Source organism: Paramacrobiotus metropolitanus, unplaced genomic scaffold (assembly GCF_019649055.1).
Source record: "Paramacrobiotus metropolitanus isolate TYO unplaced genomic scaffold, Prichtersi_v1.0 Parri_scaffold0000058, whole genome shotgun sequence".
In the NCBI taxonomy this organism is placed as follows: Eukaryota; Metazoa; Tardigrada; class Eutardigrada; order Parachela; family Macrobiotidae; genus Paramacrobiotus; species Paramacrobiotus metropolitanus.
In genome coordinates this window covers 755,527-767,617 of record NW_026570278.1, presented here as the reverse complement: position 1 = coordinate 767,617, position 12,091 = coordinate 755,527, and the positions used below count along the sequence as shown (strand labels likewise).

Here is a 12,091-nt window from a genome sequence, read left to right as displayed (position 1 = left end):
TTATTCATGCAAATTGGAAGCATCAACTCATTCGTGCTAATGTATTGTAAAAGTACACGCAATAGTAAACTTCATCGCAGCCGCAGTAAACGCTCCTCTTCCTTGATTCGCTGGAGCGTTGCCTTTTTTGTCTTGATGCCCGATAGGAGCGAAAAAGGAAACGTTGGCTCCAGAGCTAAACCCTTCCATGATTTGACTCGGGAAAGGGCTACGTAGATTAAACCCGATGCAAATTCCCGCAGACCGAGATGGATAACGGCCCTATCGCAAGTGATGCCCTGTGCTTTATGGACAGTAATCGCCCACGATAGTGCTAGCGGAAATTGTGTGCGCAGACACTTGTGACCACCCTCAATCCATTCTGACGTAATTGGGCAAATGGGTATGCAGTTGTTGGCAAAAGTCGGGCCCTTACACTTGTCAAATTCTACAAGTACTGCAAGCGGCATGGCGTTTTCTGGAGATGTGCCCGGCGTATAGCTAATATCTCGAACGAAACCCAGCGCTCCGTTGACCAACCCTCTATGCGCCCATAAGTTCCGCTTCAACATTACCCGTGATCCTCTTGATAAATAGAGAACCGGCTCCAGGCCCATGGCCTGTTGGTCGTTACCTTCACGAAACCAGAAATGCATGAAGCGACGGAAATATAGGGATGTTTAGCAATAAGTTGTGTTGTTACCTCTGGCAGCGGTTGGGGTGTTGTGTTTCGCTTTAATTTTCGCTACGGGCATTTTGAGATCCGTTAGGGCTTTAATGTTGTACTGGCGTGCTGGCTCTCTTTCAGTAAAAAGCCTGATGGCACTTTTGAAGTTATCGCGCTCATCTTCTTGAAGTAGGCCATAATTGCGAGGTCATAATCCATTCTCTTGTCATAAAAGCCTGATGGCACTTTTGTCGCTCACGTGAGATGTCCAGTAAAGTGAACGCTGATAGTGCTCTAAAATGCTGCTGCTCAGGTTCGCTTCCGCTTTGTCGTTGTGATGTGGTAAATATGAATGCCTTGGTGAATGCTGATCGGTAAATAAGCTGCCCGTGGTCAGCCAGTTCACTTCTAAACCCATCACCGTACAGTGGACGGTCCAAAACCGGTGGCAACTGTTTAATATCTCCAAAGAGATAAACGATTAAACCACCAAACGGTAGATGCCCTTGATCAGGTTTTGCTTGTCGCAGCCGCTTGTCAACTTTTCCAAGTAAAGTGCAGCCAATAAGACTGAATTCATCAATGAGAATTACTTTTACGTCTTCCATTTCTTCCTGAAAACGATGTAGTTCATCGCCTTCAAGTTCGCGAAAAGCGCGATTCACTGGAACTCGCAGCTTGGAATGAATGGTCAAACCATTTATGTTATCAGCGGCAACTCCTGTCGGTCCAAGGAGAAGATAAGAAGTATTTCCGTACTGCTGAGTCGAGCACAATAAGCTTTGCATAGATTGCAAAAGTACTGATTTTCCGCTGCCCGCTTTTCCTTGGACGACACAACATCTATCGCGAACTTCCCCTGTAAGTTGTAGTCGGAAGAATTCCAAAGCATTTCGCTGCTCTACGGACAAGGTAACAGCGGGCATGGCAGAGCATAGCTGGACTGGCTACAGATCCCGTTCAAGTCAGTTGGTTTTTGGCTGACGTGTAAACGCGGTGCGCGTTCAGATTTCGGTATTAAAGCCTACAACCGGGTTTGCTTTTGTTCCACAGACAGCGCGACAGAAGCGATTTCGCACCGTCGAGGGTCATGTACGTTTAGCCAGCGCCTGTGACACGCGAAAATATCCTTTAAACTTGGAAAGTACGCTCCTTGAATTACATACTTTCCCAATTTATAGGAGATTTTCGCGGTTTCCTGGGATGATCCTAGCACGGAAAAGATCAGGGCAATATGTACAGCCTCGTACAGCCACGAAGTAATAATTCCCTTATCTCTCCTTAGATACTCCTCCTTGCAGATGCTCAACTTTTCCCTCCAAATGAATTACCTATCAATAGGAGCGATTCAAGGAAGAATATTTGGCAGAAAGGTAACATTGTCGTGAAATGCGTCGATTTCTGAAACGTATCGTTGTTTACCTTGTCCAGAACCCTGTTTTCCTTCACGGTAATTGGACGATATGGTCAACTGGTCATCATCATTTTACTCGTAATTATTGCCGGCACGAGAAGCTTCCTGAATCGATAGAACGCACATCAAGATAACGGATAGGAAAACGATAATCAGCTTCGACATGGTGGAGAAAATGTCTGACACTCCGGGAATAAAAACAGTTGTCGTAGATAATCAGAGTTGGCAAAGAAATGCGTGGAGTATATCTGCTTTATATACAGATCTTTACCTGTCACCTTATCTCTGCTGTCTGCCACTATGTGTTAGCAGTAGCAAGTGGACAAATAGAAAAGTCTGTTAGTTGTCCTTTATTGATCGAACTCGTGAATTATCTTACACCCGTTTGGTACTTAGCTTGAACTGTATAAGTTGAGTGCGATCTGTCAGTACCGCTCTGCAACATTGCAGATTCACCAGCTTTTCTGAGCAAATATTTACAGATTTCGTGATAGTCGCGCATGGTGGCCACAATATGGACTGAACGGAAAGTCTTAACAATGCCCCAATATTCAGGAAAACAGATAAAGTATTGTATGAAATCTTCCGCAATAAATTAATCACATTCTCGATGGACAAACCGATCAGGAAGTATGCACCCACCACGCTGTATAATCTTAATTAATGTGTTGCTACTCATGTATCTTTTACCATGGCGAGAGAGCAAAGTGGGCATGCGGAAGTTCTCGGCTGGGAATCGTAGAAGCTCCGGCTGCGCACCTGGTGTGTACGCGCTTGCGTACCTGGTATGTGCGCGCCTGCGCACTTGGTGTGTGCGCGCTTGCCGGTTAAAGCATTAAACCTTTGTTTGAACAATTTATTCCCAGTTTACACTGCAATTTCAGTTTTTAAAGAAAAGCATACAAACTTTAACGATTCTGGGCAAAGACTAGACCTTTATCACACTTCGTTAAACTTCGGAGAAAGTTTAGTGCTTTCTTTACTTTAGCCCACGCGGGCTTGCCATACAAAACAGCCTATGCCAAACTCCGCTATATGCACAAAACATTGCGATAACCCGGCAAGCGAAACTGCGCACTTGACGCCCACCTATTCACAGACCGCATTAAGCTTTACTTGATGCAAAATTAAATAACTTGAAAAATATGTGCGTAAATTAAATCTTAATATCGGTTTACTGCCGCTGCGGGCATTGAGTTAGTGCCAATTCACCAGTTAAAATGTTACAATTTCAGGTCTAAATAACTTTTTGTCATGCTCTTTTAGATTGAAATATTTGATAGTTGATAAAATTCAGTTTTCATATCGCGAGAGCACTAGACTGAACTAGTCAAAATGTCATTAGTGACACGGCTCAACCTGTGAGATGCAGCGCAGAACTGCATGTGGTCACTTTGTCGTTATGTCACTAATGACGTAGTGACATCACCTATCGCCGGTACTTGCGTACTGCAGATACCAGTCTGACCAATAGCGGTACTTGTGCATTTCCCATTATGTCACTGATGACACAATGACAACATTTGCGGCCATTTGTTCTGGATCAGTGTGGCACTTAGCCGGGTGACCTGTGATAGTATCCAGTCATTGTGTCACTACTGACATAATGACACCAGATACGGCAGCTCGCTCCTTTATAGCATGTAACTAGTTGCCCCAGTGTGCAGCCCGGTTTGTCATTGTGTCATTAATGACATAATGACACTACTTACTTAACACTGGTGGTCGAAGTTTAATATTTTTTGGGCCAAAACTCGCCAGTACACGAGGCCGGTGCCATGCTGGCGCTAGAAGAACAGGATGTGGGCGTAAAATGGAAGACACAACAGACAGCACAACCGACCTTTCCTATTCCAGATCCATCACGTCATCAGCAATCATATTGCCTACATGGGACATCCTGCGGATCAGATGGGCTGGCAGTATCACTTTCACCAGTGTCAACAGTTGACAGCGGTTTTTTCTTACACTGGCGATGACATTCCGTCGTGCATTGGAACCGTCCTGCGTTGTCTGCCACTGCTGATCGGATTGGATTGCGCTGTTACTGCTTGTTTGTTTATCTGCGCATTACCAGTCGTTTTCGTAGCGGCGACCTTGGTTGTGGTATTGGCTAAACTACACGGCACGGAGGCGGTTTTCCCTTCCTGCGTCGTCACTGTATGTTTGCTGGCACTGTACTGCCTAGGGAGATTGTGCGGAGGTTGGATGGGTTGGCCGTATTTTGCACCAGTTTACAAGAAAATTCGGTAAATATCTACGCATGCAATGCAAAAATCATTTACGACCAATATTTAAAAAAAAATATATGTATAATCACTAATTGTGTTCCGCGCTAAAGTATGCTGCCAACACGGAATGTGTCCAAATACTGCCTGCTGGAAGTCGATTCTGGAAATAACTGGCAACACAGCTGAAGCATTGGTATGCTTTCTGCGTGGAGTGCACGGCTTTCACGCTAAGCTGCATAGTCGCAATTATGAATTTATGAGCTCCTTCCAAATGACTACTAAATTCCCTATGGCAGCTAATTTGCTTGGTCGGATGCGTCCCGATACAGTCTTGTGGATGATGGGCAACGGCACGACGCACTGCGTCAGCCATACAACGGTACCTGCATACCGCGCAACTGCGTTTCGTTGAATACCGTTGCAAATAAGGAAAAAAGATTTTTTTTTATCCGTTTTAAGATTATCTTTCATCCCAGAAAAAACTCGTTCGATTTCAAACCGGCCAAACAGTCGGATTTGCACTCGCTGTCAGATTGGGGGCTGCAAATATTATAGCACATATACCGCAATTTACCCAGAGAGCAGCAGAACAAACTTTATTTTACCTTATTTCCGCTTCAAGCTCACAACAGCTTTTTTTCGGTAAAGGTTTTCTTGATAATACAATTTTGTCCGTTTTGCAGGGGCTGACGTACGCTGGTGCGATGACATCCTACTGGGCTGCGAAATCGCCATATTTTACGAGTAAATATACGTATAGTCCTCGATAATGCTTGGCAAGCGTCGAGGTTCACACTGTTCGTGGGACTAATTCTGATGGGCAGAAGCGCAGTGCTCCTCATTGGAGGTGGTTTTTGAGCTGCGCGTTTCGCAGCAGTGCGTTATGGTTTGGAATTCATGGCCTATTTGGTGGAGTGCTTCGGCGCTGATGAAATGGGTGAATACAACACTGAACGGTATGATACTACCACTACAAATGCCAATCAGGCTATTTGCCATGGCGCGTTTTCTGTAATGTTGTCTGTCAAATTTACCACGTATTGGGACTCTGATGCGAATTGTATCTAGTCAAAACGCTCGAGCGCGCAACAACTCACGGACTGATTTGTGAGTCAGCAGATTCACTGATAACGCCGCGCGCATTGGTCAGATGGAGATTCAGTTGCTGAATTATAAAACCGAGCTATTTAGCTCGGTTTTATAATTCATGCCTACATTCATGACCACTCAGCAACTCGTTATAAGTGTTCTGTCTGAACTGTTTAAAATTGTCAGAAGTGACACCATATTGCACTATAACGGTAGGTTATTACGGTTGTTATTTATTAACTATTAAGAGTAAATTACTTAATAGATTTAAAATTAGTTAACTTATAATCGGGCAGGAATTTGTGAACTAATTATAACAGTTAATTTTGGTGTTATGCTGTTATTTATTATTCAGCGTAAATAATTAGATCTAATTAATTTGTTAATTGAGTAGACATTCGTTGACTAATTAAAGCAGTTAACTGCGGCGTTAACTATCATAAAGCGTAATTTAATTAATTATTATTAACTTACTAATTGAGCAGAAATTCGTGATGAACTAATTATAACAGTTAATGACAGTGTTAACTATTATTAAGCGTAAATTAATAGATTGTCGCAATTAGGCCTGAAATTTTTGTGTTCCGTTGTCCATGACAGACACAATACGAATGCAACATTCACGACGCTCTCAGATCCGGCGATCACTTCCAATCACGTATGCGTTATCACTGGTGGGAACATTTTTCATTTTTTTCTCTTAATCATAGCGGAGGGTTTAGTCACAGATACGTGCGCAAAAGTCATGCCGCAGATACTAGCGGCCTGTTTAATTTTGACAGCTCTTAATATTACTATTTTCGTCATACAAACTGCTTTCATATTGCATAAACGTTTTTATACATTGTTCACCCATCTATTCTAGTTTGTAAGTACAACAAAAGTGTGTTTCATGTACGTTTTTGTTATTAAGAGACATTGAATGTGAAATTCCACTCATAACTTCATCGCAAAGCAAAAGGAACTAAGAACAAAAGGAACTAAGAACAAAAGAACTAAGAACAACAGGAACTAAGACAACAAAAGGAACTATGAAATTTGACATACGGTGACAGGTGACCAGTTTATGAATTTGCATATTTCGGCGGCTCGGCCAATGCCTGAATATATGGGTTCCTAACTTCCTTATAGAGTACTGGTCCATTTCTGGGCTACCCGCTAGTTGAAACAGCTACAAAACTGCAGGTACTAAAGTAACCGCGCACAAAGACGATTTCCCATACTGTCAATACTGCCGGAAGTGAGCGCAACCGACCTTGTATGCGGTTACTATAGTACTTGCAGTTTTGAAGCTGTTTCAACTAGCGGGTAGCCCAGATATGGACCATGCAGTTCTCTATAGGGAGCGCATATAATAAGCGTTCTTACGGTCGACAGGACATATTAGAAGCTTTGAGCAACTGCTCCACTTAACCATAGCCATACACTTAACCATACTATATGGTTAAGTGCGAGCGTATGGTAAGTGTGAATACCATACAAACGGGTCGTATGGTGATGGACTTTCAAAGGCTCCCCTTAACACCTGCCCAATTTAACTTCCCCAGATATACACTTTTTGAATAGAGAAAACATTTTTGAATGTAGATGTAATTTTTTGGAAAGAGATCGTTTCACGCAGTGCGAGAAAACAAATTAAATCTGAAAGGACCCAGAGTCAACTATGCGCCTTCGCTGAGTACTTTGTACACTGCTACCTCGATGGCGGTCGTCCAACTACACGATAAGGAATGGTTAAGGTATGGTTATGGTGTTTTCTGTTCAAAGCCTCTATTGCACGATGAAAAACTGTAAAGGAAGGGGCCGCTGGAATCCACTAAAGCAACAGCATGTATATTTGTACTGATTCACATGAAAAATCAGTCGACAAAGTCGTAATAAACGTAGCGGACACGGACAGCGGCATCGACACGGAATATTCGTGTGCCTGCTACCAACTGGGCAACCTTGTCCTGGACAGCCTGTGGCTATCCGCTGGGTTGGCTGCTGGGTGTCTCTCCCCTTCACACTGGCGGAATTCCTATTGTCGGAGTGTCTGCAGTTGCCGAAACTGCTGATTGTTCGGGGGGTACTTTCTGTGGATAATTACGATGAACGCCAGGAAGCAGACGGCTCAATTGCCTGAGGTACTGAAAAAACGAAATTATTATGTGGGAAGGGATAGCCAGGGAAGCTGGACGGTTGGTAACAACAAAGCTAAAGATGCAACATGTTCCCAGTGCGGGTTTATTCTGTACCTGTGCGAAGATACGGAGCACACTGCATGAGTTAAAGAAGATCTGCAGCACCATTGGTCCTTGGGACTTGGATTACTGTATTCATAAATGGTATCTTCATTATTATTATTATTATAAATGGTATCTTCATTATTATTATGGCAGACTACACCACAAGGGATTCCCAGCATGGTGAAACAACAAAATGCAATATCACCTGCAACACAACAAATCTCGAAGCCGAAGATATAACTTCTGCTAGGTGGATGCATTTTGTTCTTCGCTAATCCGTTAGTAACTTACATTTGGTTGCTCTTTGTCCATTTCTCTAATTCGCAATCCTCAGCCTTCGGTCTTCGCTACAAATATGAAGCCTTTGTGCCATGTGATGAGTAATCACCTGTATTGTTACAGGTACTCTTGTGAGTGATGTTGCCGGTTAAGCAATAGTTTGTTGTTTGTATTACGCTTGAACTCTTATCTTTGCAATGGTGATTTTTTTATGAATATTTCATAGCTTGCATGTCCTTGCAAAACCACGACGATTCATTTGAGTTAGAAACAACATGGAAGTAAAGTCTCATTAGGAATCGGTGTTTTTGCGTTATGAGTATGTAGGAACATACATCATATATCATTTGTTGGAACTTGTATTAACATTGTGGGATAAATACGGTTTTATTAAAGGTTTTTATTAACGACTATTGTGGGATACACTTGTGAAGACCGTAATGAATTGTAAATCATTTCCGTCCTATGCGGCTCATGTAAATTTTTGCAGTTTTAGATTATGCTTTGGTGCCTCACGCGATGTATGGTTTCTTTAGTGCTAGTTTGTCACTACCAACCGAAACGACGAGTCTTAATCTTTTTAACGTTAATTTAGAGTAACAAAAGTAACACAAAGAGAGGTTTCGAGTTATTAGCTTACTCCAATTACGAGATCCAGTATATTTACGATTATTTCTAATCAAATCAAGGCAATTCAAAACCGTTATTTTGAAAAATAAATAATGGAAGTTTATTGTCCTTGCACGGAGCGGTTGCTCCCTCTAAGGTTCTGATAGCGAGACAGCATAAATACAGAAATGTAAAGCAACATCGTGAAGTGATAACATGGTTGCGACATTAAGCACTAGCATGAAGACACCGAGGTAAATAACAACAAATAAAAGTAAACGGCAAGCGGTAGCACATAAGACGACAGAAATAGTTACTAAAAAAAAATTACCAACTATCCTTCTTACCATTTCGGTTGTGATAAGTCGATGGTATTGTGAAAAAAAGAGGGAGGCGATCGCGATGGGGTCGATGGATGAAACCAAAACCCACATGCGTTTAAATTCTAATATTTTCTGAAAATTTTCAAAAAGAAATCGTGGGAAAAAGGAAAGCATTGACACTTACCCACGTGTTTAAAATTAAAAAAACAATGTGTGTGTTGTAGCCGTACGCCAGCCCGGGGACGGGATGGAGGCAATATGTCACAGCAAGAGCCAATTGTCAGACTACAGATATAAGGAAGCGTCATCGGGTAATTCTTGTTCAGTTAGTCACTTCCTTCAGTTCATCAACAAGTCGATCGTCCTTATGGTTAGGCAAACTGGCCACGCAAGACACGTCATACCATCGGTGATCTCCGATGAAGATAACAGACGAGCACCATAATATTGCTTCTTACGTTCTCATAATGAATTTGTGGAGCGGTTTTACTGTAGTACTTGTAGCTGTTGATGTGCTAAGAAAACTTCGTAACTAACTAGCGCATGGGATACCGTACATATTTAGTCATTAAAGTTATGCTTATCAAAAGCTTCTAAACTGAACTTCAACAATGTCATATTGTTTTATTATGATGAGAAGAATTGTATTCGTGTACTTCGTATGTGTTTCTCTAGGTTTAATTCGATTTGTCGCTGCATTTCGGGACAACAGGGACTACGATGCTGATATGGACGATAGATCGGATGACCTGCCTGAAGGTAAATAGTGCGGCGTGTTAAAGCGTGCCTTTATTAATTTTTTTAATCTCCAAGTAATTTCCACGGGTGTTTCTTGACTCCCAAATAATAATGCTATTCGTTCCAATACAAAACAATGGAAATAAGTCTTTGGGAGTGAGTAAAAGCGAGATACTTGTTCGCCTACGTACAAATTCGAATAGCAGGTACTGGGTCACTTTCCTTAACGAGAGGTTACGGCAGAATGAGTTAAACTCTTAATTTTACGCTTCACTACCAGACCCATTTATCTAAGCGAAAGTTTTAGCAACAAAAGAAACACTGAAGTCGTCAATCTGAAAAAAGTCATTATATTTAATGTTGTCTCCGTATTTTGTCTTGACTTTTCGTTTCTGAAGATCACCGTTATCTACATATTACAGCTTAGTAACTGTTCGAGGCAGGGTCAACGAACTGAACTTATCGATTGTGCGGTAATTTCATAACTGTGTGCTCGTAGACTGGGAAAACCGTATCGATCCGGCCACCATGAAAGCGCATTTATCGGAAATAAACAGTCATAAACCATTGAAAAACGACATTATGTTTGCCGATGCTAGCGTTGGATTCGGTGTTAATGATACCGCAGGTGTACTAACCTGTTAGAAAAAAATTATTTAATGTGAAAGAGTCAAAGTGATTTGCAATAGTGCTTCGCTACACCAGATTAGCAGGAAAGCTTCCAATTAAAAATTGTAACGCGGGGTGCGCCAGATACTGTCGTAGTTTGTAAGAGGAAAATTGATTTTAGTAACATTATTATGCTTTGTGCTGAAATTCAACCGTTTCTTGTTGTGTGAAATAGTAAAAAGAATTTTATCAGAGCCTAAATAAAAATTGTTCGCCTAGAGTAAAAAGTGAACAATCGGTGTATCTACGTTAATAACCCTTGCAAGCAATCGGCGGCATTCTACGCTACAAATTAGTAAAAGCAATTGTAATTCTTATATTTGTCACTGCATAAACTGTACTATTTGCTGGCTTCTGCTGATTTTGGAAATGAATTTTCCCTTGTACGGTTGCAGGGAACCAGTCGCAACATATAAAGTTATGGGGAAATGGAAAAGTTCCTTATCATATAAGCGAGCTTTTTGGTAAGGTAAAAAACTGTTAAGTTTTAGCCATCCTGTTTAAAGGAAATGAAGCGGAGTAGCGTTAGCCATTATGCAAATACTGCACTGTTTACTTGTCATATTTGACGCAAAATGCCTGGCATATTTGCAGGATCGCAAGACAAGTCTCTTATCCACGAAGCTATACAAGGAATTGAGCGTAAGACTTTACGTTGTGTGACTTTCACTGCGAGAAGGACAGACGAGGACTATATTCACTTCAAGCCAGGAGACAAGTACGCCCCTATATTGCTTAGAATTGATGTAGTTTCCTCAGAATTTTTATGGACGAAAGTCTAAGCGCATGGTTTCGGTGGCGTGCAGTCTCCGGTGTTGATCGGATCATGCGAGGCAAAATTTCTGTTTCGTTAAACTGAGGAACGCAGGCGTATTAGTAAATGTATTTGTTTAAAGCAGTTACTCTAAACTATTGAGCGATAATAGCGTGTAAATCGTTATACAGTAATTACGAATTTACTTCGCATACCTTAGCTTTGGCAGTTACAGTTGTTCGTCGTATGTTGGTGTTCGCGGAGGCATGCAGCCGCTGTTTCTGCATCCTGCCCGGTGTATGCAGCTAGGAATAGTGCAGCACGAAATCCTGCACGCCCTCGGTTTGTTTCACGAACACAGTCGGAATGACCGCAATGCTCGTGTGATTATCTTCGAAGACGAGATTATGGAAGGCTATGAAGCCCAGTATCGTGTCATTCCTAACATGCCCACTTTTGGCACAGCCTACGATCTAGAGTCGCTCATGCACTACGGGCCGTTTGATTTTGCTAAATCGGTGGACCACCCGGTCATAATTCCCCGATATGACGGTATATATCGCATGGGGCAACGCGAGGGTTTAAGCGTGCGAGATGCTGCTAAACTTCGCAATGCTTATAGATGCGAAGTTGGCTGGGAAGATCAGCAGGCCGAGGATCAGGAGCGGTTGTTTCCCGGCTTTTCTGTAGAACCTATGAAAGCCGAGCAGTGCGCGCTACAGTTTGCTGATTACTGTGGCATTCCGCAGTACAACAGAGAAAACTGCACGCGTCAGGCTGTTTTGGCTATCAACTGCACCCTGACAGCCAACGAGACTAATTTACGGGCCATGGCCACTGCGATGGGACACCGCCATTACGTCCTATACTTGTGTCGCTCTTCGACAGGCGAATCACCAAAGATGCACTGACTCCTGTTGAAAAACAAGTGATTATTCTGATAATGAAATCCTGCGACAATCGTGACCCAACGGCAAAACTGTCGAACTTTTTTTTTATCAACCTGCTACAACTGGAATTGTTCAGATGCTTGGACATACGAATTAAAAAGTCCGATTTTCAGTTTTTAATGAAGTTAAAAAGTATAATGTTTGAGCAGACTACAATCTTG

General features: G+C 42.2%; 1 protein-coding gene across 1 annotated transcript; it reads left to right on the top strand.

Annotated features, from left to right (window-relative positions):
* Nucleotides 1-9,384: 9,384 nt before the first annotated feature.
* On the top strand, nt 9,385-11,891 carry LOC129593015 (zinc metalloproteinase nas-4-like). Its single transcript, XM_055489194.1, has 5 exons — nt 9,385-9,578; nt 10,057-10,185; nt 10,622-10,690; nt 10,821-10,944; nt 11,216-11,891. The coding sequence occupies exons 1-5, from the start codon at nt 9,431-9,433 to the stop codon at nt 11,889-11,891; spliced, it is 1,146 nt and encodes a 381-aa protein (XP_055345169.1). The 5' UTR covers nt 9,385-9,430.
* Nucleotides 11,892-12,091: the final 200 nt, after the last annotated feature.